This window comes from Schistocerca nitens, chromosome 7 (genome assembly GCF_023898315.1).
Source record: "Schistocerca nitens isolate TAMUIC-IGC-003100 chromosome 7, iqSchNite1.1, whole genome shotgun sequence".
Taxonomy (NCBI): Eukaryota; Metazoa; Arthropoda; class Insecta; order Orthoptera; family Acrididae; genus Schistocerca; species Schistocerca nitens.
In genome coordinates, this window is record NC_064620.1 from 380,841,694 (window position 1) to 380,859,523 (window position 17,830).

Consider the following 17,830-nt stretch of genomic DNA (forward strand, 5'->3'; position numbering starts at 1 on the left):
TGAAGTCTGAGGGTATTTCGCTTGTCTCATACATCGTGCTCACCAGATGGTAGAGTTTTGTCATGACTGGCTCTCCCGAGGCCATCAGTAGTTCTAATGGAATGTTGTCTACTCCTGGGGCCTTGTTTTGACTCAGGTCTTTCAGTGCTCTGTCAAACTCTTCACGCAGTATCTTATCTCCCATTTCATCTTCATCTACATCCTCTTCCATTTCCATAATATTGTCCTCAAGTACATCGCCCTTGTATAAATCCTCTATATAATCCTTCCACCTTTCTGCTTTCCCTTCTTTGCTTAGAACTGGGTTGCCATCTGAGCTCTTGATATTCATACAAATGGTTCTCTTCTCTCCAAAGGTCTCTTTAATTTTCCTGTAGGCAGTATCTATCTTACCCCTAGTGAGACAAGCCTCTACATCCTTACATTTGTCCTCTAGCCATCCCTGCTTAGCCATTTTGCACTTCCTGTCGATTTCATTTTTGAGACGTTTATATTCCTTTTTGCCTGCTTCATTTACTGCATTTTTATATTTTCTCCTTTCATCAATTAAATTCAATATTTCTTCTGTTACCCAAGGATTTCTATTAGCCCTCGTCTTTTTACCTACTTGATCGTCTGCTGCCTTCATCACTTCATCCCTCAGAGCTACCCATTCTTCTTCTACTGTATTTCTTTCACCCATTCCTGTCAATTGTTCCCTTATGCTCTCCCTGAAACTCTCTACAACCTCTGGTTCTTTCAGTTTATCCAAGTCCCATCTCCTTAAATTCCCACCTTTTTGCAGTTTCTTCAGTTTCAATCTACAGTTCATAACCAATAGATTGTGGTCAGAATCCACATCTGCCCCTGGAAATGTCTTACAATTTAAAACCTGGTTCCTAAATCTCTGTCTTACCATTATATAATCTATCTGAAACCTGTCAGTATCTCCAGGCTTCTTCCATGTATACAGCCTCCTTTCATGATTCTTGAACCAAGTGTTAGCTATGATTAAGTTATGCTCTGTGCAAAATTCTACAAGGCGGCTTCCTCTTTCATTCCTTCCCCCAATCCATATTCACCTACTATGTTTCCTTCTCTCCCTTTTCCTACTGACGAATTCCAGTCACCCATGACTATTAAATTTTCGTCTCCCTTCACTACCTGAATAATTTCTTTTATCTCGTCATACATTTCATCTATTTCTTCATCATCTGCAGAGCTAGTTGGCATATAAACTTGTACTACTGTAGTAGGCATGGGCTTTGTGTCTATCTTGGCCACAATAATGCATTCACTATGCTGTTTGTAGTAGCTAACCCGCACTCCTATTTTTTTATTCATTATTAAACCTACTCCTGCATTACCCCTATTTGATTTTGTATTTATAACCCTGTAATCACCTGACCAAAAGTCTTGTTCCTCCTGCCACCGAACTTCACTAATTCCCACTATATCTAACTTTAACCTATCCATCTCCCTTTTTAAATTTTCTAACCTACCTGCCCGATTAAGTGATCTGACATTCCACGCTCCGATCCGTAGAACGCCAGTTTTCTTTCTGCTGATATCGACGTCCTCTTGAGTAGTCCCCGCCCGGAGATCCGAATGGGGGACTATTTTACCTCCGGAATATTTTACCCAAGAGGACGCCATCATCATTTAATCATACAGTAGAGCTGCATGTCCTCGGGAAAAATTACGGCTGTAGTTTCCCCTTGCTTTCAGCCGGTCGCAGTACCAGCACAGGTATTGAAAAAAAAGTTAATATAAAAACTATGCCAACTAAAATTAATTATTTCATGCTTAAATACTTATATTCCATGTCTTTAGAAAAAGGTTGACTTTTTAACACAAAATTTTGTAAATTCAGTTATATTAAATTTTGCTAAATAAGTACCAGCAACTGTATCTGACAATATGTAGTACATACAGAATATGTCAAATTGTTATTTATGCATAATTTTATGTAAATTTACAATTCAGTTGGTTATACTTACCTTCATCATTACAATGATGCAGTTGGTTTGACTAGAAGCCCGAGTAATTAAAAGTTAAGAGTAACTGAAATTATGACAACATTGTATAGTTAGGAAACATTTTGAGCTAATGGCCAGCACAGGAGCTATTGTCAGCATTCATTTGACAGCTGACATTCCCAGATATCCAAAAACATATTTTAAATTATCTGAAACTAATTAACTTATGAAATAACTGACATTAAAAGTTGGAACGCTCATTTCGAATGCATATTTTGCTTTAATGCCTACAAGATCCTAAATTTTGACAATATATTTTTAATTGCTATTTTTTCCTGAAAAAGACAACACCTCTCACTAATTAATTAAGCCAATTATTAAGATGCTGACTGATTAAGGATTATGAAAGATTTATTTCAAGATAGATGATATATTCATTAATAGGGGATTTCAGACTACAGATGCATAATATAGTTCAATATACCTTTATGATTTACTAACCTTCAAAATTTTTCATAAACTAGACAATAATAAATCTTAAGATCTATGTGAAAAATTAAAATCTAAAAACCTAACCTTGCTGATTTTCAAAGCATTAACTAGTTTCAGAAAAATCATCATATTTTTACACCTTTCTTTAAATAGTGTCCTCTCCCACAAAACAGTCAGTCCATGATAGGCAAGCACCAGAATAGCATTATCATGTCAGTTTGAGTGGGAGTCTGCAGTTTGGAAGCAAACGCTAAACATCTATGCAGCTTATATAGTCTGCAGCTGACAAGCAACCAAATAACTTCTCTACATCAGGTTATATTGGTGTACTGAAGTAGCAATATCAATGTATCAAAAAGTTCTATGACCAGTTACCATCGGAATAACATAAATATGTTGGTTGCAGTGAATTTCCCAGGCTAATTATCCAAAACCTAACACATCACTTGGAAAAAAAAAAAAAAAAGAAAGCTTTGACATGATTTTTGTGACATCCATGTATTGTATCAGGAACCGCAAAGTGTCAATGTTTCATCACTAACATTAACTGACAGCGTTATTAACTTTGGTGACAGTACAGCAAGTTATTTCATGTGCACTGTTAACTGCATATTTCTCTTACTGTATATTACGCAACTGAGAAGTTCAACAAATAATGTGACTCTGATTAATGGTTGAATTAGTTCTCCTATGGATGTTTTACAAAGAAACGGATGTGTGTCTCTTTACCTGTTTACAGTGTGATCTGTAACACTGGAACTGGCCATCAACAATGTACAGTGCAAATAAAGTGGGTGGAGCTACTATTAAAATTCACCTATTGCGTGATCTACATCCTTTGGCACTATCCTATAGAGAATCATTTCCAGCGTATTATTTCAGTACATCAAGAGACAAGACATAGAGACACGAGGAAAAAAGTGCATCAACAGCAAAGCTGGATGTCGCAAATTCATTTTGTGAGGAAGCAGGAAGCAGTCATATTGTATGAATTGTTAGTGCAAATTGTGTCATTACAATGCATAGAGAGCTTCAAAATACAAACATTTAAAAGTTCAGATACCTTGCTCATTTGAAAACTTGAAATTTACCAAATATTCACTATTTTTCATCAGTTCATTTTCTACATACTAGTCCAGCTTCTGGACATTACCTTGCCTCTAAAGAAGGCAATGAAGCCAACGTCAAGACAATCAGCTAACTAAAGTCTTTATAACTTAGTATGTGGAGTTACCCTTTAATGCAACTCACTTCAGAATAATGAAAAACATCCAGTCTGAGGACAGTTCATTGAATATGCAGCTCTAAAGAAGTACATTAAACAGTGACACCGATATGCAGAAATTTGTTTACTGTACTTTTTCACTCAGTTACCTCAAATGGCATCACAGTCAGCATGATCCGACATGTCGGTCTGCAGATTTTAAGCAGGTCATTATTCAAGTGCCTTGGAATTCTTCATTCTGCAAATACTAGAGAGGAAACTATGTACAATTCAATAGCATTTCGTCATCTTTGTATGGAAAGGTATGTTCTATTCTGCAAGTTCTATACTCAGTAAGTTCTCAGACTACCTAAAAAGTATGTGAGATAAACCCCAAAAAGACTTTCTTTTGGTATAAAGCTTTCATTCTGTAGTGATCTGTGCCTCTCACATTGTGGGTTGTGCACACCTCTCATGACATCTTACCAGCAAACAATAGTTGATGTGGAGTCCTCAAACAACTAGTAAAGTTAGCCTGTATTTACTAAAGGAATTGATAGTTATTTTTACAAGACATATATTTTCCTATTTTCATTTATATTATGAGGACATAAAATGACAATGAGTGTGTTCTGGTGTACCATCAAGCGCTGGCACATGGGCCTGAATGAAACAGCAGAGAAGGCTGAGACAACATCAGCTAATAGAACGCTGACTAGGATGACACCACGACAGGAGCGGCACCTATACGAAGAGAATATAATCGCCGCTCCAGCTAGCCTCGGTCACACTAGAAGAGCCACACTAGAAGATGAGTTGTGATATAAACACTATAGCAGTGACTTGTGGACTCATTCTTTCGTTGCATGGAAATTGTATATATCGAAGGACACTGATTATTTGCATGTTGCCAATTGCTTGCAACACCTCTTTGTAAAAAGGCAAAGTTAAGTATTGTCAGTTTACTTTACAGTAATAAACTCCATTAATAAGATTTGCTTGAATTGTTGTTTAGCTATCTGAGAAAGCAGCATCCTAGGCACCCTATATTACACGAGTGGGCAGGACACCACAGAGTGGACACTGAGTCTATCATGAGGTCGTGCCAAAATGCAGTCACTTTTGGAGCAGAGGTAAAAGCTCTGTGAAACACAGTGTTCCAGCATGGAAAAGCACCAATCTCTTTGAAGTCCGTCCATAATGCCAACAATACAAAAAACAAAGAAGCACCTTACTTTATTACCTCAGTCAGTACAAGGTTGGTCTTGATGGAAGCCAGACAGTTGTTGCAACACATCAATATGTACAATAAACACTTAAGGACAAAATAGGTCCAATAGTTAACTGATTTGAAAGTATTCATTTCAAAACAAGGCCAAATACTAAATGTGGGTGTTCATTATTTGTTTGCTATAACTGAAAATTACAAATAAATAAATAAATAAAAATAGATCCAGTTCACAGCCATAAACACTTTGTGGGAGACCACACTTCAAGAAAGTGAATAGCTATGACTATCAACAAAGAAATTGCAAAAATTGCAACACTATCAGTTTGTTAAGGTGTTCCTCCCATTGCTTTAGAGTAATTACTGTTCTGTTGTCTATATTTGTTTACATTAATGTACCTCTTGCTTTCATATGTTTTAATTTTTTCATCAGGAGTCTGTGAATTTTGTAGTGGCTTGTTCCTTGACCACAGTGTCAGGATTACATGGTATCACAAAATCTGAGAAAAACTAAAATTAAAAGTAAATATAAATTTGTACACTACCATGTGATAATTTGAGAGTTGGCCTACAAAAGAGTCTGATCTAAGAAAATTAATGTGTGAATTTAAGATATTACATTAAGATGTTTAGTTATACTATGCACTTTCTTAATAACAAGTGTTAAGGAAGCACACATCGCTCTTCAAGCAATGCCTAAATGCATAGATAATCCTTGTCAGTAACCTCCCAACAATTAATTTCGATGTTTTATGGGATAACAAATATGAAGCTTACAAAATTAGAAAAAATGGGTCATGGGCCAGATACATTGGCCTGACACATATTATGTACTGATAATTATTTGCAAAAATTATCCAATCAAACAGCAAAGTTCTGTGTGTGTTACAGGGTTAAAGAAAAAAGAAATAAAAACAGTACCATTGTTTAAATGTCTGAGATATAAGCAGATAATAACCATGAATTTTGTTTGTACTTGCATTTACTTTTCAGTGGCAGCAATGAGAACCAGGACTGTAAAAACAAGAACACTACACTACTAGTAAAGGCTCATCAGATATATTATACCTATAATGATTCTATTTCATTTCTCAAGTCATAGTCCCTTTCCTTTTTTGTCAAACAATCATACCTCATTTTTCTTTCCTTTTTGATTGTAATTCCTTTTTTTCCCTTCAATTATTTCCTGCCACTGTCATCTATGTCCAATACCCACTTCTACATTAAGAAGATAGTAACTGTTCCGAAAGAACAGATACCAATGATGCATGCAGCTTCTCTAGAAAGAAATGATAATTAATCGAAATCCTCAGCTGCCAACAGGTGTTGCTCATATACCTCAATGGGGACAGCCGAAAATGTTTGCCCCGACCGGCAGCTGAAAATGTTTGCCCCGACCGGGACTTGAACCCAGCATCTCCTGCTTACATGGCAGGTGCTCTATCCATCTGAGGGCACAGAGGATAGTGCGACTGCAAGGACTTATCCTTTGCATGCTTCCCATGAGACCCACATTCCCAACTGTCCACAACCTACATTCATAATGTTCCTAAAGGATATTTGACCATTCACTCATTGCTTGCACCAACTAAGGTGATGATTCCCGTAAGAGTTCGGGCAAAATGTTGTTGATATACCTCGATGCGGACAGCTGAAAATGGGTGCCCTGACCGGGACTCAAACCCAGGATCTCCCGCTTACATGGCAGATGCTCTATCTATCTGAGCCACCGAGGGCACAGAGGATAGCGTGACTGCAGGAACTTATCCCTTGTACACTTCCTGTGAGACCCACATTCCCAACTGTGCACAACCTACATTCATAATGTTCCTAAAGGATATTTGCCCATTCACTCATTACTCGTGCCAACTAAGGTGATGATTCCCGTAAGAGTTCATCTGGCTTATTTTTTCACTGACTGATGAATGGTTTTAACTAAGTGACTGTTACACTGTCATAAGGTTCCACTTACTGTCATGATCCTGACTGCTGTATTTCATACTGCAGTGTATGTCTGTAACATTTCTTTGCCGTGTTCCTCACCCAAAGTACCATGTAACATATCCCCATAAAAAAGCCATCCTGAATATGAGAATAGCACTGCACTTGCTTGGTTTATTTGTCTCAATGTCTCATTTATCATCTTTGCACTATTTTTCATTCTCCCACTTATGTCCTTAGCTTCCAATGAAAGGTCAAATGTTCAGACTGTTTTGACTTTTAATTTGTTTTTACATGTTGTTGCCACAAAAGTATGATTCTCTGAGATTTTGAAGTAAATTTATTTGAAATGCTTCTTTCTAGTTACCTTTATCATGCTATAATGCATAATATCTTTAAATGAAGGCTATTATTTTACTGTAGTTGCATCGAAATACAAAGGCCCTATAGTCTAATGACACGTATACTGATGAATAAATATGTTAAGGATTTTGTTTATATATAAAAATGGTATATCACTCACCAGAAAATGTATTACTGTAATAACGGCTCAATGTTTGCATTATATCATTGCCTTGTGATGTCCATGGTGCTGTCTTTCGATATGTTTTGATGCGATGCACTAGTTGTGATCCACCATACTGCAATGCCAATGTGTCTCCATGGTCCTCATACAGTTCTTCCAACATACGCACACAGTCCGAATCAAAATCAATACGTGGTGCATCCAAGACACCCAAGGCACACAGCTGTTAAATATAAATTTTGCATGGACTAAACAAACTGTAGTCATGAAAAAGGGAAAGGAAAGAAAAACTGGCATAAAGGTAATGATTTGCAGTACATACATAAATATTTTAAGCATGTTGGCAGATGGTCTAATTTAAGTTTTAGTCATAAGTCTTTAAGTAGTTGTGGTGGTGGTGGTGGTGGTGGTGGTGGTGGTGGTGGTCTTCAGCTTGAAGACTGGTTTGATGCGGCTCTCCATGCTACTCTATCCTGTGTGAGCCACTTCATCTTTGAATCTCCTGATGCCAACATCCTCCTGAGTAGTCCCACCCAGAGATCCAAATGGGGGAGTATTTCACTTCTGGAATATTTTATCCAAGGGTATGCCATCATCATTTAACTATAGAGTAGGGCTCCATGCTCATAGGAAAAATTGTGGCTGTAGTTTCCCCTTATTTTCAGCCATTCATAGTACCAGCACAGCAATGCTGTTATGGTTGATGTTACAAGGCCAGGTCAACCAATTATCCAGACTGTTCCCCTGCAACTACTGAAAAGGCTACTGTCCCTCTTCAGGAACAACACATTTGTCTGGCCTCGCAACAGGTACCTCTCCATTTTGGTTGCACCTATGATACAACTATCTGCATCCACCCCACCGATAACAAAGTCCATGGTTCATGGGAGGTGGTGGTGGTGGTGGTGGTGGTGGTGGTGGTGGTGGTGGTGGTGGGGGGGGGGGGGGGGGGGAAGGTCTCTGTTCCTGCAACTTCTTTCCATCTTTCCACTCAGTGCCAACCTACTTTTGTAGATCTTCACATTTTCTGCTAACCAGTTTATGTCCTAAAAGGGTTTCTGGGTGATTTGTCCATCACCTAATCATTTCAAGCCCTATCGTACATTATCTAGCCATTTTTATTAACTTTCCACATTTCAACTGCTTCAGTTTGATACCACAGTTCTGCCACTACCCTTGTTTGATTTTCATACAACACTTTCTTTGTAACTGCTATCAAAATTATACACATATGTTTAACATTAATTGATATATTTGGCAAAAACCAGTGCCAATTTTCTCTTAAAACATTATTCTTCCTTCACACATGCTTTAAAGCTTGTTTATCAGATACTGACTTTCTTTAACTTATATTATCGTGACTTTCTAATTTTGATTTTTAACCAGTTTTTATGCTCCATCCTGGATACTGTTGTTGTTTATGTTGTTACCATGGCATACAGCAAGGTTATTAGCAGCTGCAATCACACTCAAATAATTATGTGGCCATTTGACAGATTACGCACAAGATGAAAAAGTAAAATAATGACATCAATAATAAGAACAAAATATTGTAGTGCATAAAAAGGTAAAGTGCACAAAAATATCATGACAAAAATAAATGGGAAATGGGTAATTGCTGGTCCATTTCTGTGGCTGAGTGGTCGCCATGCCTGACTGCCGTGTGGACGATCCAGATTAAATCCCCCAGGCTGCCATGGACTTTTTCGCTGGTGGGTGAAAACTGTGCCTCATGTCAGCACAAATTATGTCTACTGCTTGGGCTCTTAGACCATTGTTGGCTCCTTTTGGTGGCTGGCTGAATTGGTGAAGGCAGCTAGCATCACCCATGTGGCACAAGCTCAGCTCACTGTTTGTAGCATCTTATCCAGAGTCAATCACAGCCCTCTGGTTTGGAGCAGAGTGGGAGGTCTAAACCAGAGTCCTAGACAATTCTGGATGATATTGGATGTGACTTTCTCAACCTCTGTTACTGGGTGGAGGATTGTAGGGGACCTTCAAACAGTCAGGAATGCATTATACAAAGAAGGTGACTACCACGGTACCAGAGTAGGTGTGACGTGCACTGTTGCCCTCTTCCCCCACCCACTCCCGCCCTGTTAAGTACAGGAACATCCAAGGCAAGGGGCCAGAATTAGTATTGCTTACTAAAAGTAATAATGCCCAGATACTTTGAGGAACACAAAGTTTGTTGAAACCAGAAACGGTCAGAAATGAAATCCTAAACACAGATTGGAATATACACTGACCAGCCAGAACACTATGACCACCGACCTACTATTGACATAAACCTATCCAGGTTGGTGAGGAATGACTGCTAGTCAGACACACACACAGTGATGTAGTATCAGTGAGCATGCTGTCTGTGTGTAGAAGAGGGAAGGCTCATGATCTGTCTGAGTTTGACCGATGACCGTTTTTGTTGGCCCAGAGGTTTGACATTAGCATTTCAGAAACTGCACAACTTGCCACGTGTTCAAGGAGTGCTGTGGTGTGTCTTCAATGCATAGCGAAGCCCAGGTGAAATCATGTCGAGACATCTTGGGGTTGGGTGGCCACCCCTCATTACAGATAGCGGATGTTGTGTGGGCTGGCAGACTGGCAAAACAGAACACACAATGAACTGTGGTGGAACTAACACCAGAATTTACTGCTGAGCAAAATACAAGTGTGTCTGAATATACACTGTACCAAACACTTATAATGATGGGCCTTTGCAGCCGATGACCCATGCATGTGCCAATGTTAACAACACAACATCGGTGACTATGATTGAAATGGGCACTTGACCATCAGCACTGGATGTTGACACCTGTGCTGCAAGATGGAAACAAGGTGACGGCAGCTTCATTATGCTCTGGGGAACATTCACATGGGCATCCACAGGTCCACTGGAACTCGTGGAAGGCACCATGACAGCCAAGGAATATTGAACAATGGATTTAGACCACGTACATCCCTTCATGATGATCATTTTTCAATAAGGCCAGGAGTGTGATGGAGTTGTTGTCTGAGGAACACAGCAGCAAATTCTAAGTTGATGTGCTGGCTCCCCAACTCACCAGATATGGACCCAATTGAACACACCTGGGACGTGACAGAATGTGGCATCAGAGCTCATGGTCTCCACAGTGACCTACTGAGGCCTCTCTGCTACCATGCCACAACATGTACCCATTGTTATCCATGCAAAAGGTGGACAGAGTAGCTATTAGGTAGGTGGACATAATTTTCTGGCTGATCAGTGTATCTCTCAAGGATGGGTTAGAAGCCAATGGTGGCATCATATTTATTGCAGTAAAGAATTCTTTAATATCTTGTAAGGTTATTAGGGATTCTGAATGTGAAATAATGTGGGTGAAGTTAAGCATCAAAGATGGGGAAAACATTGTAACAGGATGCTTTTACAGGCCACCAGTATCAGGAGTCGTAGTGGCAGAGCACTTCAGAGAGAACTTGCAGAATACTGTAAATTAGTTTCCCCATCATGCTACAGTAACAGACTTCCTAGCAACAAACAAATCTGAACTTCTCTAATCAGTTAATGCAGAAGAGGACATCAGCGATCATTAGGCTGTGACAGATTTGATGAGTAAAGATGTTACAAGGAATGCTAAGAAATGTATGAAAATATTTTTGGTTAACAAAAGCTACAAGATATTATATGAAGAGTACCTCAGTAGTCAACATCAAATACTCAGTTTTGAGGATGAAGATAAGGAGCATAAATGGATAAAATTCAAAAACACTGTTGAATATACATCAGACAAATATTTTCTGTACAAATATGGGAAAGGCCCACTTTGGTTTAATGGTCATGTCAGAAAATTTCTAGAGAAGCAAGAAGAGCTTCTATACAGGTTTAAGTGAGGTCAAAAAATCTATCTAACAAACAAAAGCTGTAAGGAATGAAAATGAGCATGAGGAGCACAATAAGAGGAATGTTCAACAAATTTGAAAGTAAAATTTTTCCAACTGATCTGAAAGAAAACCCTTAGAAACTTTGGTATTATATAAAACAGTAAGTAGACCAGAATTACTACTCAATCAGTGTTCCTAGTAACACCAAAATGGGAAATGGCAGAGAGAAGGCAGAAATATTGAATATGGTTTTCCAAAATTGTTTCACTGCAGAAAATCATAATATACTCCCTCCTTTCAATCATCACATGAACACCAAAATGCCACACATTGAAATAAATTGTCATAGATTAGAAAAGCAACTGTAATTGTTTAATATTGCAACGGCTTCTGGATCATATGAAATGACTGTAAGATTCTATAGAGATTATGCATAAGGAATTGCTCCCCTTCTAGTAGTAGTTTACCACAGGTTACTGGAGCAGTGAGGGGCATCTAGGAACTGGAAAATATGCAAGTCATTCTCATTTTCAAAAAGAGTTGGAGGACAAATACACATAATTATGTGGCTTTATCACTGATGTCAATCCACTGTAGAATTATGGAACCTGGTTTTTGCTCATTTATTATATTATTGGAGAATGAAAATCTCTTCAATAAAAGTCAGCATGGGTTCAGAAAATAGAGATCTCGCAAAACTCAGCTGGCTCTATTCATCCCTGAGATCCACAGCACTGTAGATAGTGCACCCTCAGGTTGATGCCCTTTTCGTTGGCTTCAGGAAGGCTTTTGATAAAGTACCACACTAACTTCTCTGAATGCGAAAATATTTTGTTGGCATTCACCTACATAGGAAGAAATGATCATTGTAATAAAGTAAATTAAATCAGAGTGCACATGGAAAGCTTTAAGCATCTGTTTTTCCTGCATGCTGTTTGAGAGTCGAACAGCAGAGAAATAGCTTGAAGCTGGTTCATTGGACCAGCTGCCATGCACTTAAGTGCGAATTGCACATTGGTCATGCAGCTGTAGATGTAGAGGTTAGTAAAAAAAAATATGAGCTTACAGAGTACTGGACCAGATTTCTGAGTGGATAAGGGATTCCTCGTAGACAGAACTCAACAAAGTCAACAGATGTAAAAGGTAATTTTGGGAGTATCCCAAGGAAGTTTACTAGGATTATTACTGTTTATGATACATATAAATGATGTAGTGAATGAGCGCAGAAGCTCCATGAAACTCTTTTACAGATGATGTGGTTGTCTATAAGAAGGTATCAACACCAGCAGACTATGGTGAACTGCAAAAAGAGGTGCAGAGGATTGAAGAATGGTGTAGGAGCTGACAATTGACCCAAAACATAAATAAATCTAACATATTGTGCATAAATAGGTAAATAAGTTCTCTACTGCACAATTACACTATTGGTGGCAAACTCCTGGAAACTGTAACTGCCACATAATACCTAGGAGTAACCATTCAGAGCAGCCTAAAGTGGAATACCTACATGAAACAAATACCAAGAAATCAGGCTCATAGGAAGACTTTTATGGAAACTGAATTTGTTAACTAAGGAAGATAATTAGGAAACACCTGTCTGACTGGTTCTCAAGTATTGCCCATCAATCTGAGACCCTTACCAGGTCTGTTTAATAGCCAAGATCCAATTAAAAAGGATGCATTTTGTCACTGGATCATTTAGTTAAAACAAGAACACTGTGGAGACACTCAACAAACCCCAGCAGCAGACACCAGAAGAAAGGCATTGTGCATCACAGAGATGTTTGTTATTGAAATTTCAAGAGTGTACATTTTGGAAAGAGTCGAGCAACATATTACTCCTATGTATGTCATACGAAAGGCCCACAGCCAGTAAATCCAGGAAATTAGAGTTAATACAGAGGTTTACAGGGGATCATTGTTCACACGCATCATTGGCAATGGGAACAGGAAAAGGGGAAACAGATAGTGTAGCTCAAGTGCCCTCTGCCACACACTTCAGGTGGCTTGCAGAGTGTAAATGTAGATGTAGATATGAGACTTGAGTGAGATGCACCCAGACTCATAAGGCCAACTGAGGAGCTGCTTTAGTGAGAAGTAGCATCTCCAAGGCCCGGGAAGCCAGCAACACCTGATCCCATATCCCTCCATATTGCATCCAAATTGCTACAAAGTCAATGGATAACACAGCTGCCAGTTAGCACTGGATCACTCATCATGGACAGAACACAGAGCAGGCATAATGTCGCCTTTACATCCAGCCAATGTAAATGGTCCTTTCAAAAACTTTAGGTATGAGGTGAGCGGAGTAGAACTCAACAGCAAGATGCTGCACATAACAGTCTCACAAATCTTCCTCTACAAATATTGTACAGGCATCCATGGCTTCTGCATCCATCAGTTTGTCACTGTAAACTGCCATGAACCCGCCAGCAAATAATTTCCTTCCCTAGTAGTTAGTGTAGTTGAGGCACAATGTTTTTGATGGACTGGACTGATTTCTCTGGTGGATACTCACTTTGGGTGACTTGCAGTGATTTTGGGAATCAGAACAGATGAGGAGTTTCATAATTTAATGTGTCTTATTCACTCCAGAGCTGCAAAGCTGTAGGTGCCTTGTTTGGAAATGAGCTGGATTGTTATCCATCTTATACATCTCAGTGTAAATTGATTTAATTGCAGGACTGGCAACCATGAAACTGATCAATGATGAAATGTACATTTCCTCCTACCATTTAAAAATAAGACTACATAATAGTAGATTGGCAACTCAAATGAAATCTATTCTTCCCATCAGAGCACTTGTACATTTAGATGGATGCGCTTGTCGATGTTTAAATGTTGAAATGGAAAGAAAGTAGTTACTCCTGCTAAGTTTGCCTTTCCGTAACTACAATACGACAACACACCATTCACATTATATTATTATTTCTTCATTATTATCTATTATGCTGCAAAATTTAAAGATTATCTGCCATCAATAGGTAAGTAGTGCCACTGCCATTTTTTTGGGCAAATCTATAAGAATATATAGAGTAGTACTGCAGCACCCACAGGTAGCAACTGAGCTGTTGAATCATTGCAAGATGAGCCAGGCTCACTAGGTGAAACCTGGAAGCACAGCAGTAATTAGCAGTTCTTGCAGTGCAGGTGTAGGCATTTCTCCATCACCGGGTTTTGGTCATGTTGCCAAGTACGTGCCTGGAAGTGACGCAATGGCGTAACGGATGTGCTGCTAGCTTGTGTAAATAGCTCTCATTTTTGTAGGTCTTTTTATTCACAGTCCAATAGTTCTACCAGGATGTCGGGGCTCTGAAATGCAAGGGGACCACAGGGAGCCACCAGCACAACTCATGAGTTTGAATCCCTGTTGCTGTACCAGCTTCCTGGACTAAGTCCTCCCTCCAGACTAACTGACACAGGGCAGCAAGACTTCTTGGCTCCCTTCAGCAGCAGCTGGACTCCTGCCCAGGGGGCAGCAGGTCATATCCCATGTGCGGCACCTATCTTCTGCCAGTCATGCACAACAGAGCTGGCTACCACAGCCAGATTGCTGAATGTCTTCATACGCCACTGGTAACAAAAGTTTGTGGTGTGACTCGTGCAATGGGGTCACAAGCTACACACTGAGCACATGCATCAGAAAAGCTGAGTGCACATGCATTGCAGCCAGCAGGCCAGGACACTGGTTGACATCTCGCTGGCCACCCGGCCCTCTTTCCCTGTAGTGGGGGTATTGTCATTACTCCACACCGACACGGCACTAACGTTTGAGTAGAAATTAAATATTAATTTTGATACTTGCATCTTTCTGTGCCTCCACTGGCCCGCTACTCCACCTCAACCCTCTGCCACCTGTCATCCTGACATTGCAGCCATCCCTCCACCCCTGGGGTTGGGTATACTTGGCGTCGGAAATGTTGGTGTCATTTTCAGTGGACACCAGATGGTTTGTCATGCATGCAGCATTACGTCTTCACAATGCCTGCAGTATCAACATAGTGGTATGAGGGAGAGAACTGTTGGCTATTTTTTGGGTGCATGACAAGAATGGGATCTAGGAGGGAGTATCTCCATAACTTGTGAGTTACTTTGTTCAGGCCAGAAAAACCAACTGAGCTGTCTCAATTTCAGGTAACTACAAGGAGCACTTGTCAGAGCCTGTCAAACGTCAATGGCACAATCTGCTTGGGCATGCTGTGCTATGTGCTGAGCCTATCCGTAACTCATTTTATATTCCACTGTCATGGTCATGCTGTGAGGCAATGTAGGGAGTCTAGATGGTTAACGATAAGGTGTAAAGTGTAATCTGTTGGTCTGTGAATGATTTTCTGTATACATTGTGTGTGAATGAGAGGTAAAGATGTCGCAATGGCTGAGTCAGAGATGTGGCACATTTTGGAGCTAAAGGCACTGTATTTGTTGACCGAAAATTTAGCACTGGTGGGGGTAGATAACACGGAAGTTGCGGGGCCAAAATGCAATTAAGGATGAACACACACCATTGCTCCAAGCACCAGATCATGTGATAGATTCAGCTGCTGCTAGCCTAATCATTCCCTCTTCTGGAAGCTCATCTGAGGATGTAGTGTCATTTGTGGAGGACCTGATGACATTAGCAGGTGTGGGTGGTTGGTAAGATAATCAGTTATTATGGATGGCAAAATTAAGTCTAGTGGAAAAGGTAAAAACATTGGTAAGGTGTACAGAAGCATTGAGAAATGCAGAGACAAGAGCTTCTAAGGTTTACAATGGAATATGAGGAGATCAATATGTTCCCAGGTGTACATGAGAGGCATACAATGTTTTCCCCAAATTTAAGGATTTACAGATGTGGGCATACTGGGCACGTTCAGAGGCACTGCAGCCAGCCTCAGTGGGATAGAGGTAATATGTCTCAACAACAGAATTTTGGCAATGGTAAAAGGGGTGGGCATGGAGGAAATAAGCAGCCATTAAATGCATAGGCATTCCCTTTAGCCTTAGATGCACCAAGTGCACCAAGTAGATATGCAGTGACAGAATGTGCAGCAGTATGAGTTGTGCGGAACAAGAAGTATAAGTTTCTGTTGGGCACATGGGGGGGGGGGGGGGGGGGGGGAGATGTGTCAGCAGCCAGTAGATACCTAGTGGGTCAGAGGCTGTGAAACGACAATGCTATAGGATGTCTGAAGTGAGACATAAAGATCTACTGCCACTGGGGTCAGTGTAGATAAGTTTTCAACTAGAAGTGGTTCCATTTAAAGAGTGTGTAGATGTAGTGGCTCATGTATGTGAGGGCTACAGCATGATCCTGGCGTTGTACTTTCTGCATCAACCTGAAACCATCCATTGGCAACATGTGGTGGAAATTAATGGCTAAACGTTCTAGCTAGAGGAAACTGTTGCCAGTGTATGAGTGTGGGTTTATAAGTCTGGCAAATTTCCATGAAAGAATGGTACATTTTTGTTGCAACTTCATGGTTGGTAAGCTTAATTATTCCAACACGCATATAAAGAACTTCAACAATGTACAGTGTACAATCTATTGCTATGACTTGTCTGAATTGGTCAGTTTGTCAACTGCGATTGAAAATGGAGAAAACTGAGTTTCGTGTTGTTATTAAACATTTTCATTTGAAGGGTTGGACTGCTGCACAAATAAAAACAGAACTGGATGGAGCTCTTGTGGACTCTGCACCAGCACTGAAGACTATTTACTTTTTTATTAATGAATTTAAACATGGCTGGACAAGCACTGAAGATGAGGCTTGCTCTGGCCACCCAATTGTGGTCACCACAAAGGAAACTATTGAAAAATCCACAATATGGTAATGATAGACTGCTGAATAAAAATTCATAAGATTGCTGAGATTGTAGGCATCTCAACTGAGTGCATAATAACCTCCACAGAGATTGGCTTTGAAGAAGCTGTGTGTGATGTGGGTGCCACGATTGCTCACAGTCAACCAAAACCACACCCAGCACAACATTTCATCACAATGTCTGGTGATGTTTAATCACAGTCTGCAAGACTTTCTGCACCAATTTGTGACAGTTGGTGAAATTTGGATCCATCATTTCACATTAAAATCAAAACAACAATCAAAACAATGGCCACAACAATCAAAACAATGGCTAAAGGTTGATGAAAGTGCACCGGAGAAGGGAAAGACTATTTTGTCATCTGGAAAGGTGATCACTTCATTTTTTGGGATTCCCAAGAAATAATCATCACAGATTTTTTGAAAATGGCTGAACCATGACTGGGCCCAATTACGCTTCATTGTCGGATAGCTTGAAATTTGTGATGGCTGCACAAAAGACCAGTGTTTGTACATAAAAAAGTGTTATTTCACCAGGATAATGAACCTTCTCACACATCAGCTGTAACAATGGTGAAAGTGCATGAACCGGGCTTTGAATTGGTCCCTTGTCCAACCTATTCAGCACACTTAACCCAAAGTGACTTCTTCCTGTTTCCTAATTTGGAACTTTTGCTTTCTGGGAAGAAACTTTCATCAAAAAAGGAAGTGATACTTGCAGTCAATGAGTATTTTTTCAGAGTTTGACAGAACCTGTTCTTCTATTGGGATGAAAGAGCTGGAGGATCTCTGGACCAAGTGTACAGCCCACAAAGG

At 39.8% G+C, this 17,830-nt stretch overlaps 1 protein-coding gene across 2 annotated transcripts in view; it reads right to left on the reverse strand.

Moving 5' to 3' along the window:
• The window catches only part of LOC126194915 (polyphosphoinositide phosphatase), a 187,387-nt gene that overhangs the window by 60,155 nt on the left and 109,402 nt on the right, over positions 1–17,830 (reverse strand). For both annotated transcript variants that reach the window (XM_049933287.1, XM_049933286.1), the window contains one exon: positions 7,347–7,572. In XM_049933287.1, the coding sequence (XP_049789244.1) occupies positions 7,347–7,572 (226 nt within the window). The remainder of the gene's footprint in view (positions 1–7,346; positions 7,573–17,830) is intronic.